Genomic DNA, 22,099 nt, shown 5'->3' with positions numbered 1-22,099 from the left:
TCCATGGCTACACTAGTAAGTGGTCGAGCCAGGGTTTGAGTTCAGATTTGTCTAACTCCAAAGTTGGTCATCTTGACGGCTACACCGTAGGAAAGAGGTTCAGAGGAAGGAAAGGGCATCCTCAAGGTCACAGGAACAGTGGCAGAATCCAGAATTTGAGCACCGGGCTTCCACATCAACTGAAAAAGAGCCAGCCTACAATGACCAGAAGGGAATGCGAGACCATGGGCAAGAGTGATAGAAGCAGTGGGAGTCCAGGTAGAGAGGCTCTCGAGAATGGGACAGAAAAGGCCTCAGATGGCTGATGACCTTGAAGGTGGATCGGACATGGAGAGAAGGTCGTAACCCTCATGTGAAGATTGTAATTTGCAATTTGTGAATTTTTTCAGGTCTAGTTTCTTGATGACCCCCAGGAGGTACTGAGGTAGGCAGGGTGGAGTCACTGCCCCTACTTCACAAATGGAGCCCAGAGAGTTTTGGTAACTCACCCAGGCTTATTTAACCAACAAGTGGTGGAGCCAGGACTTGAACCAAGGTTTTCTGAGTGTGGAAAGAAGAAAGTGGATATCCTTGTGTTTTCTGGTACCCACTCAATTCCATCCCTCTTGAAAAAGTAGCCCAAGCATTTCACCCAAACTCAGCTAAGATTTTCTCCTTTTCGGAAATCATGGCATATAGGAGGGGACTCAGTCTTGGGGTGATAACCTAGGTTTTTCATCCACGGCAGTGTCAGGGCCTCTGGGGTTTAGGCATAACTCTAGCACTCACTGGCTGTATGACCCCAGGAATGCCACTTTCCTTTTCTGGCTCTCAATTTCCCCATCGGTCTGGAGGGAGAGTAGTTCTTGAACTAGGCCGTCATTCTCAGCTTCAGTGGCTTGGAATTCCTTTATGGAAGCTGTCCATTTGAATTTCAGGGTTATGGGATTTCAGGGCTAGAAGCTTTCTTAAAGCTTAAAGATCACCTCTTCAATTGCTTTCCAAACTAATGTGTACACAGGGTATCTGAAATAGAATCAGCTGGGTAACTTGTTAAGCTGCAGATTCCTTGCTCGGCCTAACCCCACATTCAGTGAACCCAGATCTCCGGAGGTTAGCCCAGAGTCTATCGTTCAACGAGCTATTTGGGTGATTCTCACGCACCGCTAGTTTTGGGGACCACTGCTGCAGAGCAGCTAGCCATTCAAGGCTGAGTGCCTGAACACCTCCAGCAGTGGGAAGCTCATTTCATCTTGAGCAGCCTTTGTCATCGTTGGGCAGCTCTGTCTGTTAAAAAATTTTTTTCTGTTATACTGAGCGGAAATCTGTCTCCCTGTCACTCCTACCTAAACAAAGGCCCATTCTGGTTTTCTTCTCCCTCATTTAGACTCAGACACAGGCTTTTCTTTTCATGTAGCCTTGTACCATAAGATGCCCCAAAGAGTTACTGCCTGTGCCTCGAAATGACGTGCGCAGGGTTCCCGCCCAGGCCCCGCAAATGTCTGGCGTTGTGACTCTCATATCAATGAGATTCTGATTTATGTGTGTGAGAGGGCACCAGCCAAAAGGACCCTATGGGGGGCTGTGGCTCGCTGACATAAATCTGAAATTAAATTATTCTTGAGAAAATTACAATCTGGCCGCCTTTGGCAGCAGGATAATGTATATATTCCATTAAATATTAAAGTTTAATTTTGCTTTTGTGTATGTGTTTGCATTGGGCTGTGCCCCAGATCCTAGAAGCCATTATAATACACAAAATCTTAGAAAAGACACAGAATATCAGAGCTGATAGTCTTGCTGAATCATTTTACAGATGCGGAAACAGAGGCCCCGATATGGTAACAGAGGCCCAGACACGGTAAGTGATTTGCACGTGTATCAGGTAAGTAGAGGGACGACTGGAACCCATTGTGCCCTGCAGAGTGTGTCTGCTGTCTGCAGCTACCCCTGTCTTCAGGAGGGTCAGGAACAGAGAGAGTTTCTAGTGCTTCCGGAAGCTGCTGAGTGATTAATCATTCTTTGGAGTTTTCAAACAATGGAGGCCTCTTTCTGTCACGGGGCGGGGGCGGGGCCCGATCTGCATGGCCATTTCCTGAGCTCTGTGGTTTGCATGTGGCTTTTGGGATCTTATTTGTGCCTGGATGGAAGTGTGAAAGGGGCTCAGGAGCAGGAGATATCTTCCGGGCAACTTTTCAGGCCTTCCCATGAGGGAAGGTAGAGAAACCTTCCCAGCTCCTGCACCTCACTCTGAGTCAGGGGGTGTCACAGGGGTTGGAGCCAGTGCAGGGTTGGAAGAGGCCCAAGAGATTGTCTAGTTCTGTAGATTCGGGGTCCAAGTGTTCTGAGTAAGGTTCTCAGAGTGAAAAGGGGAAGGGCCCCGATTCAGTGGACAGGGTGAGATTTTCTTTCTTTTTTTTTTTTTTTTTTAGACAGAGTCTCACTCTTTTTGCTCAGGCTAGAGTGCCGTGGCGTCAGCCTAGCTCATAGCAACCTCAAACTCCTGGGCTCAAGCAATCCTCCGGCCTCAGCCTCCCGAGTAGCTGGGACTACAGGCACGCGCCACCATGCCCGGCTAATTTTTTTTTATATATTTTTAGTTGTCCGATTAATTTCTTTCTATTTTTAGTAGAGACGGGGTCTCGCTCTTGCTCAGGCTGGTTTCGAACTCCTGAGCTCAAATAATCCGCCCGCCTCGGCCTCCCAGAGAGCTAGGATTACAGGCGTGAGCCACCACGCCCAGCCGAGATTTTATTTCTTAAAAACGTCCTCTGCTAAGTAAGTAAATAACTAAATGAATAAACAAATAAATCACTAGCATTGGGCAAATAATTGAGTTAGAATTGCTGGGTTAAAGTCCCTGGTCTTGATAGCGTGATTTAGGAAAGTCACTTAACTGCTCTAAACCCCAGTATATTTGCTGGTCCATTCCTGCATTCATTTATTCATTTATGAAAGCTTTATTGAGAGCTTTCTCTGTGGCAAGTGCAGTGGTATGCACAGGATTATTAACACACGGACCCTGGATGCGCCACATTCAACAGATGCATGAGTCCATCCTTTCTCAGGTGAGGCCCTGGCCCCTCTTCAGGATGGAGTTCTGAGAGGGCCCACCAGGGGGCGCGGTGGACTGGAATTCCTAAAAACTGTGAGGGGCAGAGGATGCGACCTGGTGGCCAAGGGCCATAAGCAGTCCTTAGCCGTGTTTAATTTGACCAACAGTGTTTTTAAAAGAGGTGATTTAGGCGTCACTTTGGAAGATTTCACGTGAAACCTCAGACTTAATCTTGTCTTAGAAGGCCTTGCAGTCTAGGGTCCGCGTCCCTACCTGGCAGTCATCGGCAGGAACTGAGAAGCGGCGGCCCCTGGACAAGCCCCGTGTCTTCTGGTTTTATTTTCTTATCTCATCCTGCTTCATTCGTGCATCATAGCTGCCTGGCCCCTCTGGGTGTTTGAGATCGAGACCCTGGTGAAGGGCTTGGGCAGAGTGCTAGTGCGCTGTGGCGGCTGCCTTGGTCCTGACTTCCCTATCCTTGGAGAACCAAGGTTGTGCTAATGGTTCTGGGAGAGGGAGCACTCTGAGAAGGGGACTTGAAAGCAGGGGCAAAGTGAGAAAATATTAGGAAGCTGTTACCAGCTGTCACATGCCTTGTTTGGTCTTGGACTTGAGCCAAAAGGAACAGTGACGAAGGGCATCTAGAATCAAGAATTGATTAGGAGGCTGGCTGCAGGTCCTTGGAATGGGATTTTTGCAGGGGCGCTGGGAGGAAGGTCAGAGTGCACAGGAGACCAAGGAGGTCCTCAGCAGTGCACCTTCGGGATTCTGCTCAGCGGCTTGAGATGGGTACAGCCTCCCAAGGCATCAGTGAACAGAGGGAACTGGTCCCTTCTTGTTATAGCCATTGAGATCCCGTAGGACTATGAGAGCTAGAAGAACCTTCTGAGATCCAGGGCTTGTATATTGGCAACCCTCAGGGCACGTCTGATCACCAACATGTTTTGTTTGAATTATGTGTTTTAGGAATTGGGTAGTCTCAGATAGATCTCAATTTCTGGCTCTTCTTGTAATAATTGATGATCTGGCAACATGGGGCCCACATTCCTATAGGGCAACTACAGGCTGGGGCTAAGGAGAGGCTGCCCCCTTTAGAGGAGCCTGTACTTCTGTTTCTCCATAGTCTCTACCACTCCCTATTGCCTTGCTATTGGCTCACCTCACTCATTTAAGGTACCTACCTAACCCTGATAGGCATTTGAAATTGTGACTCTGATTTAACTTAGAAACTTTCAGAATCATTTGTTAATCCCTGGGAAACTTTTAGCAGATGGATTTTAGCTGGAAGCCCCTTATCTAAAATAAAGAAGAGGCCGGGGCAGGCCTGCTCATTGTGTCCTCTGCTTCTCTCTTTTGGGGCACCTGGTAGAAGCCCTAAAGCTCCATGAAGCATATGTTTGAAAAGTGCAGATGTAGCCAAGCCCACTACTGCAGAGATGAGGAAATTGAGGCCCAGATGAAGAGGGAGGCTTATTCAAGCTCAGAGAGTATGTTTGTGCCTCAGCCAAAACTTGAACCCATTTCTCTACGTTCCATATTTATCCTTTTGCCCATTCTACCAGAGGTAGGAGATAGGTTTTAATTCACTGACTGACTCCTGGCAACCAGAGGTACTGTTAAGCAGGATCCTCTGAGGCTTCGGGCTTGGTGGTAGGGAAGACTGAATTGATTAACAATGTCTTCTTAGAGTAGAGGAATGAGTCATGGGATTCGTACCACGTATTTACCATCTGCATGCAGTAGTGTATTGCTCGTGTCTATTATATAACCTGAGAAAGCACTTCTTCCCTGTGGATCTGGAGAGAATGTTTTCTCTACCTTTAAAATTGGGCCTGATCCTGGCATCATATCCAGAGGTTCTCCCCATCAGCTTGTCCAGGAAATCTGAGGGTGACATAGGCTTGGGCGCGGAGCGGGCAGCTTCAGCCTCCTTAGAAGCGGCAAGGCTGAGAAGGGAGAGAGGAAAGCAAAGGGTTAATGATGGCCTTTCTCATGCTGTGACCAGACCCCAGCCTTGTCCAGCCCCTGTGGAACCACTAGAGCATTCTCCGCCTGAGAAACAGGTAACGTGGGTCTTTAATGAGGTAAGGCCCGGGCTGAATTGTTTACCCAGCCCGAAGATCAGCCAGGGAGGGACCCTGGCAGGCAGCTGAGTGCCCGATTGACGCTGAGAAGCCGCTGACTCTTAAGGCTTCATCTCTGGGGTTTTGAGTAATCACAGTTGGCCCTGGGTCTCCCTGGGAGAGGAGATTGAAGGGTTAACCTCGGGAGACCCAGCCCTGTGTTTTGGGTACCTTTACCCTCATGGGTTCGTGGAACAGCATAGCCAGAAAGGACCTTAAAAATCAAATAATCCAGCTTTTCTTCAAGGTTTCTCTTCAGGATCACAGTCAGCAATTTAGAAAAAAGTTGCCCAAGTCCAGTGCATTCTAGAACACAAATTTATTCAGGCGTCTTTGCCTCTGGTCTCCTCAGACCCTTTGACGAGCGTGGATGCTTATACCTATGAGACTGCTATCACACACCGTAGAAAACGCTCATCTGGGAAAACTGAGGCCCAGCTAGTGGAAGGGACCGACTTAGGTCCCAGAGCAAGTCGGTGGTAGCCTGGCTCATTGTGTCGAGTCACAGGATTTGCAATCAAAGTACTGGGGATGCTTTGCACTGTTTCTGTCACCTCTACACCCACTCCCACTTGACAAAGTGCTTTTAGGTCCTCATTCATGGCACAGTATGAATTACTAATGTCTGAGAACAATGCCCCCCCTGCTGCCAAACTCTCAAAGGCGTACAAATTTCAACAAGAGTCAAGGTTGGAAGCTCAAGGGCCGAAGAACACTCATTTGGGTTGCTTTGGGCAACTGAGATTTCCTAGTTGTGAAATTTTATGTAGGAGATAGTGGGGAGCTATGTGCAACCCTGTTGCGTGCTTGTGGGGCTGGTATGTGGAGAAAATGCATGGATGGGGGGGGGTGTGTATGTGTGAGATTGAAGCTTCTGTCACCTAGCCAAGCAGGACGTGGTGCTCCCCAAGGATTTGTCCTCCACCTCTCTTGTTCTTCCTCTGGCCTTTTCTGATTTCATCAGTTGTAATTGTTTATACATTTGTAATTTATAAATCTATACCTCCACCCCAGCCTTTCCCTTAAAGCCCCTCTTGTCATCTGCAAACACCTGCAGGGCATGTCCATCTCAGTGTCCTGCCTGTGCCTCAAGTCCCTCTCCCAAACTGAGTGCCACAGCTTCCTCCCCAAACTTGCTCCTCACAGTCATTTATTAGCTGTGTGACCCTGGGAAAGTTGCTTAACCTCTCTGAGCTTTGGTTTCCTTATCTATCAGATGAGTTTTGCACAAGCAGTAACTGAGATAGCATAGGTAAAAATACCTAGGACAGGTAAAAATACCAAGATGACACAGATATGTTGCCACTCTCTGGGGCTAGAAGCCTCAGAGCCAACTTCTCTCCATGCCCTCCCTCCATGCGAATCCGCTCACTCACCAGGTCCTGTCTAGCCATGGGCTGTGCTACCTTGTAATGCAGTTATTTGTGTCTATGTTTTAAGAGCAGGAATCATGGTGGTTTGATTTGTTGTTTATTTGTTTGTTCTTTTAATCCCCCACCGTGTCTACCACGGTGTCTCACATTTAACTGGTGCTCAGTAATTGCACAGTAAATGAAAGAATGAATAATATGCTACTTTAATTAATCAAATATCCTGGCTAGTAGGAAGTGTTCATAAATATTTATATATGCATTAACAATTTTCAAATAATTAGACTATTATACACAGTAATGGAAAATACTGAAAGCAATCTGGTATTCCTGTGAAGATTCAGAAGGTATTCTAGGATTATTTAGACATTCTCGCTTAGTAACCTGAAGATCTCTTCCTCATACCTTGAAAGGCTGGTTTTGATGGACAGGATGACGGACAAATGCATTTTACTGCTTCTTTGTGTGACTGTGGATGTAGGTGAGTTTGTGTGGTGTATATGTTTGTTATGTATACAAATGGGTAGATGTGTGTGGATGTGTGCAGGGATTAGGGTGTGCTTGGGGCATTTGTGGGTGCATTGTGGATTGTGTTACATAGATTCATATGTGAAAAAGTGTTCATACTAGTGTTTAGGTGAAAGTGTCAATGTATCGATAAGTGTGGCATTTAGTATGGGCATTTTTGTGTGTATATGTGTGGTGTATGTATGCATGGGGTATAGGGTGTGAATGTGTAAATGCCTTTGTAAATGTACGTATGTCTGTGATGTGCATATTGCATGGGTTTGTTTTTGAAATGTACCGTGAAATATAATAGAGTACAGTGCAGAGGGGGAAAAGCACAGATGATTTGGAATCAATCCTGTCACAGTCATTTATTAGCTGTGTCACCTTGGGAAAGTTACTTAACCTCTCTGAGCTTTGGTTTCCTCATCTATCAAATGAGTTTTGCACAAGAAGTAACTGAGATAGCACAGGTAAAAATACCTAGTACAGTTCATGAAACACAGCAGGCACGCAATACATTGTCTTCCTTTTGCTGTGTGTGTGTGTATGTGTGTGTGTGTTTGAAGCAGTTGAGAGCCAGTTTGGGGGCTTCTTCTTGTCTCACACTGCTTTCAGCTGTACCATGAACCCCAAATGGCCAGAAAGTCCCCCCAGATGCTTTCCATGGCCCACAGTTAGCTCCAGAGTCCCGGCTTTTCTCCATTCAACGCCAGACTCATGGCTGCTGTGTGGCTCTGGTGTGGGCAAAGGGGACCACAGGCACGCAACTGGTGATTTATGACTTTTCCGCTGCTATAATTCACTTCTAGAACCTCTCTAGGAGTGGCAGTTATGAAGCTTTCATAAGCTCCTGAGCTCTCTCCAGCCCCTCCTCTGCTAATAAGATTTGGGAACATCGTACTCCCTCCCAGCAGTTACTACAGCACAAGCAATCTCGTGGCCCTCAGGCTTCTTTCATAAGCCTGAATCCTATTAGATGGTACAGAGGGAGAAAGAATTCACCCAAATTATCCCCTACCATTTGCTATTAGCATAACGTGTCATTTAGTACCCGAATCCTCCCCAAAGCTGGAGTCCTGCGGTTATTCTAGCATGCAGATCTGCAGCAAGGTATTTGCAGTCTGAGCACCTGGCCACTGGCTCCCCTGAAACTCCTGCCTGAGCTGAACCAGAGGGAATGAAGACCGCAGGGGGTGGTTAAGTAACTGGCCTCGGGTCACACAGCACTTTAACGGGAGAGGGGATTAGAACTTGAATTTTCAAGTGTTAACATATCTGTATGGGAACGCCTTTTGTAAATCGTGAAGAGTATAAATCATGATACTTGCTATTATTACCATTTGTTTTTGAAGCTTATCATACCCCGTTACAGCCAAGAAAATCAAAATATGTGTCCAACCTCCAGCAATCCTGATATACACAGCTTTGAATTTACCACACTTAAAAATGGAGAAGCAATAGTTGCGGATGTTGTGGATTATCGAATGATCCTCTGTTTTGTCGAATGATTTACAGCAGAATTTTTTGAAATTTTGAGATTCTCCAGTCTAGCCTCTCCCATGTACCATTTACCAGTGATTTCTTAGGTATCAGTTTTATAATTTTTGTCCTGTTTGTGTGCCACCTCTACTACTATTCACTTCATTTTTTTTCATTAAATTATCTCACTTCTTTTAAACTTACACTTATTTAAGAGAAAACCATATTTCAGTATTCACAAGTGGAAAACTAGTATTACTGGCCATGATGGAAGATATCCATAATAGTGAATACAATGAAAGCAAAACAAAGAGAGGAGAGTTTCAAATTCTAGTTGTCTGCTGCTGCTGGCCAATGTTCTGAGCCTGAAGCCTGCTCTAAGTTACAAAGGAAGATCAGCAAGCGTTGGAAAGGCGTTAGAGACACAGCAACACCTAACCGAGGGAGACTTTCTCCTTGAGATAATGAGAAGGATTGTAAGAGAATTGGTTCAATAATAATTCAGTGTTACTGTGTGTGAATCACTTAAATCAGCCCCCATCCCTCAGCGCCCTAGTCCAAAAGTTCATTAATTCTTTTCCAAATACAAAGGCTCCATTTTAATGCCAAAGTAGCCATGCTCCCCGCCACTCGCTAATCCTTGCTCATTTCTGTCTATATTTAGACAGCACAATTTGCACAGGATTATCTCAAGCTCCCCCTGCCCAGTGCATCCAATGCTCTGTGCATTTGTGTGGAGCAAATATGCATCAAGGAGCGCTTGACGCATGTTTAGAACCACTACTTCTGGTGAACTTGAGCATTTGCTTGTAGACTGAGCTACTGGACAGAGAAGCTGGAAATGAATCTGAGAGATGAAACCCTCCATTGTTTGGATTTTCTGACTTTATAAAAGTATTTGGAAATGATGCAAAATTTTTTTCAGGGATTACTAAAATGTAACGGGTAAATGAGACTCAGTTTAGACAGATTAGATTAATAGTAGTTTTCAGAAAGAGAGTGAGGCCTTTGGAGACCAAGTTTTCTGCCCCTTACTGAAAAGGCTCATGGCAATAGGTACACCGACGGGGCAGAGCACGAGACCGTATCGCCTCTAATCAGAAGATTTGTCGCACTAAGAGACTTTGGTACTGCAAAGGCCTCAGTTGTGACTCCTAATGACAGAGACCACAGAAAAGTCCAGGCGTAGAGTTCTACAGATGGGAGGGGGTGGGGGGTAGTCTAATGACATGGAGGCTGTGTGACCTTCAGCAAGTCACTTCTTTCCTTGGCTTCCAGCTTCCCAAGATATAAAATGAGGGGATTAGTATAATCTCTAAAAGTCCTTCCAGCCCTAAGCCATCATTTATGAGTCTATAATATGCCTTTTTTTTCTTTTCATATACATGGTCTGGGAATCTGAATTCGTCTGGACTCTTTTGGGGGAATGTGAGTGCTTTTGTGTCTTGGTTCTTCCCCATCCAGTTTCAAGATTTTTCTCCAGTGGGCCAACCTGTTTCTCAAGGATTTGTTGGAAGAAGGGCCAGATCAATGCTCAGATTCTCATTCTCCAGTTGCAACATCAGTCGGAAATAGGGAATCCATATGGAGTTGTCCATCTGCATTTAAAACATCCGAGGGTTGGCAATAAGACTGGGGAGAAACAATTTCGACTACGTCTTGCGTGGCACCACAGCCCCCAGAACCAACACAGTCCATCTCCCCAGTTCACCATGGGCAGAGAAGTCCAGGCGGTCAGGATGGGAAAGGGGGAGGAAGGACAAGGAGAGGGAGAGAAGAGGCCCTATGAGGCTGAGGGTAACCAAGGGAGGGGCCCACAGGGCTGGAGGAGGAAGCCGGAGGTGCAGGAAGGAAAGGGAGGTGGGAGTGGGAGAGTAAGAGGAAAGTGTGAAGGTGGAGGTGTTCGAGGCCTGGTCAGTGCTATAATTGAGACATTCAGCGAGCACAGAGGATGGGAACCCAACTGTGCTTGGTGAGAGGATGAGGAGTTTCCAAGAGGCTTTGTGGAGAAAATGACTTTTGTAGTAAAACTTGAAGGTTGGGTATAGAGTAGTCTGGGAAAAATAGGGGGAGAAAGAGTGTTTGGGTAGAAGAAGCAGCATGTATAAAATCTAGAAGTGAGAGAGAACTTGGAGAACTGGAAGAAGTTTAATTTATATATGAGGGAGGGAGAGTGAGAATGAGCGAGAGAGCATGGACAATGATAAGAAGTGAGGAAGGAATGCTTGAGTCCATGGGGTTGGGAGTGGCAGGGATTGAACCCCCTGCCCTATGTCCTTATGTGGGGTCTGAAGGCTAAGAGAAGATTATCCTTCCCCAGTCCCTTTACAGTAAAAATAATCTATCTGATTTCTCAGCTATTCTGGGATTAAATTAAATTATGGCCTGGCCAAGCTTGGGAAATGGTTCCTCCAAAGATACCTTCAAATGGTGGGTGTCTTTGGCTTCCAGGCAACCTGCCCCCTGACTTGGGCCAGAATATCTGTTTTGCCTTGGCAGGGAGGTAATCCAATGACCTGGTATTTATTCTGCGCAGAAAGTGCCTGGTAAACTAGTCAGAGGTTGTGTGAATGTCTGCTCTAGGTTTCCATGGACGTTTTCTTAATACTGTGGAATAGAGGAAAGAACATTAAGATGAGAGCTGGGAAACCTGGGTGCTAGTTTTGGCTCAATTTCTAACTTTCTGCGTGTTCTTTGGCTACGTCTTTTTCCTAGATTGTCTTCAGTTTCTTCATCTGGGAAATGGCAGTTTTGCATTAGATCAGGAACTGTGAACAGTTTTACCTTGGGTGCCAATGCCATCTGACTGGTGGTGGCTGCTCAGAGAAGGGTTCTGGGGCCTGAACCAGCGGGAAAGAGTAGCAGGATGGATTATCAGCCTCTGCCAAGACACAACTGTGGAGTGATGGCTTTTCTGATTTCTATAGGCACTCTTGCTTTAAAATCCTATGATCCACATGATTTATTAAGCATCTACTATATGCATAAGGCACTGTGGAAGAGATGCAGATAAATATGTCACTGCCTGCCTGAAAAAGCACTTCCTATGGGTAGGGCTTGTGCCTGTCTTGTTCAGTGCCTGGCATGTAGTAGCAATCAATAGTTACTTGTTGATGAATGGCCTTTGCCCACTAATTGTTTACTGTCCAGTAGATAGGCTAGACTGGGTACTTCAGCAATTATATTAATAGGTTGCTATCCGGGTTAGGTGGCATACTTGGACTACTATGCAGCAAACCAGTACTGGGGGTAGGGTGGGGATTAATCAGAGCAATTTTCTGAGTTTTGTTAATTTTGGCTTCTGTGTAGTTTTAGAAAGACTCAACATTTGCCACTACTCACGTTGTGTATGCTCCAGTTGTGAAAGCTTTCTCCTGCCCCATTGCTCGTGGGCTGTCCTTGGGGAAGAAATGGAGGCTGGTGGGAGGGCTTGGCGTCCTGGGCTCCTGGGAAGAAGTGGGGCTGAGCCAGGCTTGCACTCTGGACCTTATGGACTGGATCAATTTTCTGTCCCTGGCTCTGACTTTGGGGTTGTTGTGCAGTGTGAGTCCTGCTGGTCACCCTCAATTTTGCCTGGGTTGAATGATTAGGTCAGCATCTGGCTTTACCCGGCCAGCTGTGCAATTTCGACTTTATTTGATTGCAGTAAGGGGCTTAGGCTGGCTGGGGAGGCCTGACATTTTATTACTCTCACTTCATGATCTGCTAAGCACCCCTGGGAGCAGAATGTCACAGTTGGCATGCCCCAAGCCCAATTCACCCAGGGTCTTATGGAACAAGATGCCCTTCCCCCTTCCTGTTCCAACTCCCACAGCTATATCTGTCTCCTCTAAGGAACCCTTATCTGGGGAAGAAGTACATGTATTTGAGTATGATTCTCTTCTGCCAGTGAGATAAAATCCTGGATTTTTGGAGCTGGAAGGAACTTTGAGATTTTATCTGGTTCTGCCCCTGCGCCTAAGACAGTCTGATTCTCTAGGCATCCGTTATACTCCTTATCATTGATTCCAGTCTGTTCCTCTGGATAGCCGGCCATCCACTAACTCTCTTGCTTTATTTTATGTATCCCCAAAAAGCAGGGCCAGCAGTAGAGCTAGGTGAATGAGGTGATTAGCAAAATTTAAGGAGGCACTCACTCCCAGCGTCGTGTAAGTGCCAGCCCTGCACTTGCAGGGACCTGAGCATGAGCGCCTCCTTAAATTTTGTGCCTCAGTTGCATCACCCTTGTCCTGGCCCTGCTACAACCTCCTAAATCCTGGAGACCAGTCTATCTAGGGTAGGATTTCCTGTAGAATATCAAATGTATTCACCTGAGGAGGGAGTCTTTACCTGTCACACATCCTGTTTTATTTCCAAAAAGTGTCATTTTTGTTTTTCTTGTTTGGTGGCAACAAACAACTCCATATGTACTGTCCCTAATGTGCACTCTGTTGTGCAACATATTTCATCCCATTTTATCCTCCAAACAGCATGAGATGTCTGTCCCCATTTTACAGATAAGAAAATTGAGGCTTAAGGAGCATATGACTTGATCTAGCTCTGACATTCCACACTATTTGCTTAATTCATGTAGATAGTTTTTCCCCCTCATCTCCCTTCTCCTTATGCCATGTGCGTGTGTCAAGGGTAGAGTCATGGCAGCCCTTGGTCCTTTCTGGTTCAAGTTCAACTTTCAGCTCTATAACCTCTTTTCCTTCAGAACTGGGGCAATCCAGGTGTTATATAGACAAGGCCCGGAAAGCATGATTCTCACAACCTGGTTTTCATGAAGTGCAGAGCCTGGCACATGGTCAGGGCTCAATAAACATAATATTTGTTAAATGGATGATATATACCTGGAATTCCAGAGGAAGTTTAATTTAGCTGTGCAGCCACTTGGCATCAGTGATGTGATTTGATTGGAGTTTAAAAAGCCCTAAACTGTGGCCCTGATATCCTTAATCATCCTCTGGGGAAAATGAATGGCCTTTGCCCACTTTCCCAAAGAACTTGATGTCCTTTGGGAAAATCCGAGGCAGAAGAACAGGGGAGGAAGTCATCCCTTTTGCTTTCAGGAGCATTCACAATCTTTCCGTGGAGTGACTTGGGCCTCGGGCCCAGGTCAAACCTATGTCTGTGCACAAACTCCACGTTCCTGTTTGCTATGTTACTATTTATAATTCTACCACGACCGTCTCACTCTGCCCTGACTGTGCCTGTGTGTCTCACTTGGGGAAATTTTCCCGAGCCTCTGACCTTCAGTGTCATTCTGCAGTCTGGTCCCATGGTGAGAGAACTCTTGGCTTGAGCCTCTGGGTGTCAAGTGGCCCCCAGATGAGTTACAATGTAAGGAATTCTTCAGAGGCTTGAGTGCCGAAGAACAGGCCTGTGGGATTTACTCTGCCTGAGTGAAAGCTCTTAGCAGGCCCTGCATAATCAGCATGCATCCCACGAGTTTGGACAGGAGAGCAAATGGCTCTCATTACCTTCAATGCAGCTTTCTTTTTAATCAGATAAATCTCACTGGAGAAAGGCGTCTTTGCAGAGAATGGAGCTCAGGGCTTCTGGACAAGAAGTTTTGGGAAAAAAGATTGCATTGATCAGCAGGGATTGGTCATTTGAGGTTACAAAGGCCTGGTAGTATAAATATTGAGGAGAAATAGTAATAGGATAATAAACAGATGAAGGCATGACAATAGTTACCACTCACTGAGTATTTACTATGGGCTGAATGTATACGTTACTGTATTTAATCTTCTCAACAATCCCATGAAGATGACATCATTCATCATTACCCCTATATACAGAGAGGAAGCCGATGCTTCCATTTTCAGGAATTTAGCTGAGGTCGTGCAGTTTGTAAATGGCAAGCCCACGAGTCGACTGGTCTCTACAGCCCACACTGTTAACCACTATACGCTAAGTTAACACCACCAGGTGATAGTGATTTGCAGAGTCCCTCTGAGGAGCCTCCTTGGTTCATGATATCAATGTTTCCTTAACTCTGGAATTACAAGTGAGAATTCTGGAGCTCTGGGAATTGGAAAGTGTGGGTTGAGAACAACGTAATTGACTATCATTTGCACATATTAACACTTGCAGTTGACTTGGCACTTCCAAGTCCATCCCTGCATTTCATCTTCATACTATCCCATGACAGTGTCTCCGTGTACAGCGATGACACAGAGGCTCAGCCGAAAGGGTAAGAGGCTGCTCACGGTCTCCGACAGCAAAGCCATAACGTAACATCTTCTGCTAGACTGTTTGGCCATTCCCAAAAGACAGTAAAGGGATCGAGGAACCTTCTTGACTGTTTATTAAATCGTCTCTAACAGAATTTCTCTGTGGTCAACTTGCCTTTCATTTTAACCTTTTCCATCTCATTTCACTCATCTTGAAAATACTACCTGCAGGTGTTGTTTGAATGGCAAAAGGTCACTGTTTTTTTTTTTTTTTTTTACAGATGCTCTGGAAATAAACTTTCATTTCTCAAATGAGTCAACATTTTTTATCCACTAGGTACTTTGAGGTAATGATCATCTTCTCGTTGGAGATACCATTAGTTTATTATTTCATTTGTTTACTTATTCATTCAAAATAATTATGGTGTGCCTATCATGTGTCAGAGATTGTACTAGGTGTTAGATCAGGAAATAAATAATACAATAATAACAGCCCTTATTGAGTGGTTGTAAATTACTGTGCCAGGAATTACACTAAGAGCTTTATTTGCAATATTTACTCCCCCAAATAAACCTTTGCGTTTGATATAATTACCGCTATTTTACTGATGAGGAAAGTGAGGTTCATAGAGATTAAGTAACTTATTCAGATTCACCTGCTCTCACAGACTTCTCTCTTAACTATATCAGTGATGAATATGCAGCAGCTCTTGCTGTCCAGGAGCTATCAAAACTAGTAGATGGAAAGTTGTGAGAGAACAAATAAGTGCTTGAATATCTGGGCCTGTTAGAAAAAAAACATATCACTTCTCCCTCTCAAATCTGTACTGGTTCAAACTTACAGTAGGAAAAAAGCCAAGTTGCAGTCAATCCACAGGAAATGCATCGGTGAAACCATGCCATTTATCCAGAGAAAACAGGTTTTTCATAGCCATGGAGCTTGGATGTGTGTGGTCTTCAAGCAACCGAAAGACTGTGATTTAAAGGCGGGTGTTCAGAAAATAAACAATCCTCACCAGGCACTAAGGAAGAAATGATCTTAAATTGCAGAAAGAACAATTTGGATTAAAACCTGAAGCTGCCTTTAATAAACTGAGTGATTGGTCTTCAGAAAGTGAGCACTTAACTGTGAGTTGATAGGGTTTAGTTGAAGTGGGTATTTGTATGGAAATACAGAGTGTTAGGGAAGCTTCAGGGCTCTAATAATGCTCTCTAAATCTAATGTGAATCCTCTAAGGCAGAGTCAGAGCTACAGCTGTGCTCAGTGCGGTGGAACTTCTTTGCCTTGCTCAGCAGGTTCCAAAATCTTGGGGAAGAAGTGGGTAGAGGCGTCATAGAATATGGGACATGGGCAGCTTATGCATTAGAAAAAAAAGACATGTATTGACCACCTGCTATAAATCAACGAAATTACACCCCTGCAGAGTCAGTAGGGACTATCAACTCCATTTTATAGATGAGGAGACTGACTCAGAGATTAACCGAGAATAGCAATGGCTGCCAATGATCAAACACATTCTAAGTGCCATGCAGAGCTAAGAACTTTTCCGTACAAGCCTTCTAATCTTCCCGACAACTTTATGAAGCATCAACCATTTTCTTCTCTATATTTCAGATGGGGAAACTGAGACTTGGGGAGGTTGACTGACTTAATCAAGGTGACTTGGTGGCAGCGTTGATCTACGAAACTAATTGAGGCGGAATTTTGGCATGAGCTTTGGAGCAGCTGTTCAAATCTGCTTAAACAGCTCACTCAACCCAATGTGCGTTGTTTTGAGTCCCTGCTCTCTTGTTGTTTAGTATAAGCTTCTGAAAGGAATATCCTATACCCAGGATAAAGGATCTCGAGTGTCCTTGCCGAACCTTCCTTTTCCTCTTGGGGTTTCTTTCTTTTCTACCCTGCACCTCCAGGATCTTTCATTGTGGCGCACAGGGGGACCCGATGGGAGCCTGAGTCCCACTGCCTCCTGCTTCTTGTTGAATATCTCAGAAGCAAAGAGTAGCAACCTAGGGAATGGGACCAGCTGTGGATGTGGAGTCAGAAATCCTGGGTTTGACTTCTACCTGTTGTGATTCTTTCTCGTATGATCTTGGGCAAATCCTTTACTATACATAAGCATCAGCTTCCTCATCCATTGAGTGCAGATACCGCTGGTCCTAACTTTTGAATTACTATTTGAAATTACATTGAAGAAAGCATAAGATACTATACAAATAAGAACTCATTTTTTGGCTGAAATAAATAGAGTGTACTCCAGGGTTAAGCACACGGACTCTGGCATCAAATCCATAGCTGTGTGGCCTTGGAAAAGTTACTTATCCTTTCTAAATCTTTGTTTCTGCATCCATAAAATGGGAAAAATAGTAGTTATTGCTCATAGGGTTGTTGTAAAGAAAAATATTCTTTTACAATTGTTACTCTGGTGACTGGCACATTGTAAATGTTCAATGCAATATTAATTTATTCAAGGGAGTTGGCTGATTTAGGTTCTATGATGGCAGGTGAATATATGAACTTCTAGAAGCTTCTTTGTGCTTTACACTGGAATCTACAAGGCCACCCACTCTGACACCTAGAAGAGTACGACAGTACTCTCAGGTAATTCTTCTGCTGTGCTCTTAGTAATTTATCCATAAAGTAGTAAATTAATAGCATTAGCTTGGCATTTCAATCAATAGGATTAAGATGATCTGATGGTAACAGAGTAGTAATTGCTGCTGCACAGATGGAAACTGTACGGTGGAAAAACTGTGCTTCACAAGCTGGTTGTGCCCTCAGACCAGATTCTTTCAACGCTTTTTAAAAAATAACATTTTCCTCTGATAATTAAAGTAATAAATACACATTGGAAAAATACAATGAGTTTCAAAGAAAAAAATAAAACCCACCTAGAAATGCCATTATCTATTTATCTACTGTTAACATATTGATACATTTCTTCTAGGTTTTTTTTTCCTCTCTAGATTGTAACCATTTTTGTTTCCTGTTTTTTTGTTTAACTGAAGACTCTAAATGAGCATTTTCTCTTGTTGTTAAACCTTTACAAACACAATTTTAAATGACCGCCTGTGCCAGGGTGTGGCTGTATTAGTATTCCTTTAGCTATCCCCCTATTGACGAGTATTTATATTATTTTCAATTTTTATCTATTATAAATTATGCTGTGAAAAACCCCCTTGGTCATAAACCTCTGTTCACGTCCTAGAAGCAAAATTGCTGAGTCAAAGGGTAGGGCAATTTCTGAGGCAGAAAGGCTGTACCAGTGTAAAGGAAGGCCCTCTTCATTCACCTGCTAGAAGCAGCAACTTTAATTCTTCCTGAGGCAGAGTCTGCCAGGGGCAAGGGCTGAAGGCAATGTAAGTAAAAGTTAAAAAGAAGAGAGGTTGACTCATATTGTCCATGAAGCTGTAGACATCGGAATGTGCCAGAGGAGAGAAGGGACCTCTTAGTGACAGATTGTTCAGAAGCCCAACATTGCTTGGTGCAAAGCATTTCCTGTTCTATTAAATTCCCCTGCATATGGCTTCTGCCTGTTATCCCTTAAAAACACTTCCATATTGTAAGCATCCCCCAGATGCTTGAAATGGGGGTTAGGATAGCATGGTGGACTCAAATGGGATTCTGCCATTTATCAGTTGCGTGATCTTGGGCAAGTCACTTAACTCTTTCAAATACATGTTTCCTTATTGGTGAAATAGGGTAATAATAGAGCTACTTTCTAGAACCATTGGGATTAAATAAGAAAAATACATATCAAATGAGGACTGTAGTGCCAGGCACATAGAAACCACTTAGTATGTTAATCATTATTACAAATAAAAATTAAAGTTCCTGTTTATAAGGTTTAATGATTCTTCACTAAAATTTTATGCCAGCCTAGGTTAAACCTAATAATTCTAAAGAATTTATGAAAAATCTAAAGACTGAAAGAGGCAGGAATGCAGGAAATAGTGGGTGTGGGTTGTACTTCAAAGCTTGGCTAATTTATTATATTCGGTTGTAGGCCCTGCATTTTAAGAGAGACATTAACAGGCTGGAGCAGGTCCAGGAAGGAACAACTGGGCTGGTAAACAAACTTGAAATTGACCTGTAAGGAATAATTACAGACTCTGTGGGTGTTTGGCTCAGAGAAGTCTTAGGCAGAAGGATCAGCCTGTTGGGCTATTGTGGGAATAGGGACTCAACTTGATAAAATAATCTTGAGTATTTACTATTAGGTTATTAAGTATGAAATGTCCATTTTTCTTAAGTACTAAGTTTGACAGTTGATATCTTTGACATTTCACTTTGACACTTCTTCTTTTTTTTTTTATTTATTGTGAAAGTACATCCTCCTTCTTTCAAGTGCATGTTTTGGCTTGTGATTATCTTTTAATATTTTTTTTTACAGCAATTTTTGGTGAAACCATGGATAAGTAAAAAGTCACGTTGTTTTTGAATATGAGTTCTCTTGTGGAACCAATGCAGCACAGACAGCTCGAGATATCAACAAAGTGTTTGGGAAGGATGTGGATAATGAATACACAATGGTCCGAGAAGTTCCATTCTGGTGATTTTAATCTTGAAAATGAGCCACAAGGGTGACCTGAGACCAAGGTGGATAATGATGAGCCGAAAGCTTTAGTGGAAGTGAATCCTTCTCAACCCATGTGCGAATTAGCAGCAAGGTTTGCATTACTATTCCAACACTATTGGATCATTCAAAACAAGTGGGCAATGTAAAGAAACTGGATAGGTGGGTACCGCATGAATTAAATGAGCATCTGAAGAGAAATTGTCTGGAAGCTTGCCTTCCTTTGCTGTCATGACATAAAGGCGAACCATTTCTACACTGTATTGTTACGTGTGATGAAAAATGGATTCTTTTTGACGATCTCAAGCATTCGGCACAATGGTTGGATAAAGATGAAGTGCCGAAACACTATCCAAAACCGAATATTCATCAAAAAAAGCTAATGGTGTCTGGTGATCCAGTGCTGGTATTGTCCACTACAGCTTCATGAAACCTGGTCAACTGATTACAGCGGATATCTACTGCAACCAGTTAGATGAAATGATGAGGATGCTTGTGATTAAGCAGCTGAGATTGGTCAATAGAGACAGGCCAATCCTCTTACAAGACCACATGTTGCAAAACACAATGATGCTCAAACTACAGAAGCTGGACTTGGAAACTCTCTGTCATTCACCGTATTCACCACACCTTGCTCCAACTGACTACTGCTTCTTCCAGCTTTGGACCACTTCTTGCAAGGAAAAGTAAGTATTCAATTCTCAACAAGCTATGGAAAATGGCCTGGCAATTTCATTGTCACTCTTTCTCCAGGCTTCTTCACTGCTGGCATAAGCAAGCTACCATTAAGATGGCAAAACTGTGTCGATAATTTAGGCACATACTTTGATTAATTGTACTGCTTCTTGTTTGAGATATAATAAACTAAACTTTTGATTTGAAATCGGACATTTCATATTTAATGACCTAAATATTTTTCCAGGCACTGAGCTGCAAATATTATTTATTTTCTCTCCTCCAAAACATTTTATGAGGAATGCATTTGTGTTTCTGTTGTATAGATGCACAAAAGCAGAAGTGGCTTGGTTGAAGTTATATGGCTAGTAGGTGGCAGGGTAGGAATGGAAACAGATCTTTCTAATTTCATAGTTTGGGTGCCTTCTACAGCCCACTGACTTGTTCCAAGTGACCAAGGAAGGTGGGTAGGACTTTTAATGAGGGAGGCAGCTGCCTGATGCATGTGAGGAAAGAATATTTTGACCATTAGAGCTAGCCAGCAATGGAAGATTCTGCCTAAGTAGATGGTGAGTTTCTTGTTACTGGAAGTGTTCAAGTAGAGGCTGAACTTTTACTCAGTAGTGTGCTGTAAAGATGACAACTGATAAGTGGGTAGGAACTGTGACTTTACTACTTACTTGTGTGTTCTTGACCTCTTTAAGCCTCAATTTCTTCATCTGTAGACTGGGAATATTGTCTAATTTTAGAATTGTTGGGAAGATTTAAAAAAACACAGATAAGTTGCTTAGTCAAGAACCCGGTATATAAAAATTGCTCTTTATATATTAAGTGAACAATTATCTAAGATATTTATATCTGCACCTGTGGCTCTTATTTATATGGTGACACTATCTAATCACTTCTTTATTGGGATCAATTTTAAATTTAGAGAGGTCACCTCCAGAGCGAGTATTCTACCTCACTTCTGCAGGGCATGGACCACTAGTTTCTTTCTCTTCAGGCAAACAACAGGTTGGACTTTAAAACAGGGCAGTGGAACCAACAATAGGAAGGATATTTAGAATGAAATGTTAAGCAGCAGAATAGATATTAATGGGAGATAGATTAGAACCATGTCACCCTATTGTTTAAATATGAGATGGGTTTGAAGAGCCCACTGTTTGCCCAGTGCAGTGCCATGAAGATTAAGGGATGTTCAATCAATTGGAGGCACTGTCCTTGTCTTCAAGGGTCTCAAGGCCTGGGATGGCTCAGACAGCTGTGAAAAGCTGATAGGACTCGGTGTCATTCTGCGTTAAATCTTTTGGTTTGGATTCTAGCTCCCAGGCAGTTACAGAAGGGATGCTCAGAGGCAGGGGCCTGGAGAAGATGACCTGGGAAGATCTTTTTCTGGCCTGGTATTTTTCTCCTTTTAATGGTTCCCAGGATCCTTTCTAGTAGGCACAAGGCAGTAATATTGCAGTTGTGGCTCCCATGGGCACATTCTCTAGCCATTTCCCCAGGACATCCCTCAGAGCCTGGGAATATGCTAATCATTGTTACCCATTTTCAGGCCCAGAGGAGAGGGAGAAGGAGGAAGAGGAAGAGGATGGGTACAGGGAGGGGGAAGGGGGTACACCTGTGAGGACCCTCACAACAGCCCTCCTTCCTGGGGTTCGAGAAAAAGGCAGCATCCTGCCTCCTCCCAGGGCTCCGTTCAGGCCCCTGACCTGCAGGCATCAGTCCAGGTTTCTACCAACATCAGCCATGGATCCCACGAGCGGGAAACATGGAGTTGGCTGCCTGAGGAGAAAGCTTTTATTGTTGGGATCTTTGACACGAGGATCCTCCTCCTCTTCCTTCAACAAGATAAACAGATTCCAGTTGCTTTGGAAAAATGCCTTTCTTTCTTTTTCCTCTTATTTCCTCCCCTCTCCTTAGCCTCTGCTCCTTCCCTCCTACATTCTTTCCCCTTCTGGTTCCTCTACCTTCCTCCTTTTCCTCCGTCTGTTTCTGAGTCCTAGAGTGATAGAGTTGAGGGAGAACTTAAAAGTCATCTGGTACAGTCTACTCATCCATTCTACAGATGAGAAGACCGTGGTCCAGAGAGCGAAAGGAACTCACACAATGAGTTCTTGGCTGAACCCTAAATAGACCCGAGTCTAGTGCTTTTCCTTCTTTGTTACTCTGC

At 44.0% G+C, this 22,099-nt stretch overlaps 1 protein-coding gene across 3 annotated transcripts in view; it reads right to left on the bottom strand.

Moving 5' to 3' along the window:
- GLRA1 (glycine receptor, alpha 1) overlaps window positions 1–22,099 on the bottom strand; it is an 84,979-nt gene that overhangs the window by 41,343 nt on the left and 21,537 nt on the right. For 2 of the 3 annotated variants that reach the window (XM_012658252.1, XM_012658251.1), the window contains exon 2: window positions 4,853–4,980. The exons of the other annotated variant lie outside the window; for it this stretch is intronic. In XM_012658252.1, coding sequence (XP_012513706.1) covers window positions 4,853–4,980 — 128 coding nt within the window. The remainder of the gene's footprint in view (window positions 1–4,852; window positions 4,981–22,099) is intronic. 3 annotated transcript variants of the gene reach the window in all.

Source organism: Propithecus coquereli, unplaced genomic scaffold (genome assembly GCF_000956105.1).
Source record: "Propithecus coquereli isolate 6110/MARCELLA unplaced genomic scaffold, Pcoq_1.0 Scaffold58, whole genome shotgun sequence".
NCBI classification, from domain to species: domain Eukaryota; kingdom Metazoa; phylum Chordata; class Mammalia; order Primates; family Indriidae; genus Propithecus; species Propithecus coquereli.
The sequence above is the reverse complement of the archived record's forward strand: the minus strand, read 5'-3'. Positions and strand labels throughout refer to the sequence as shown.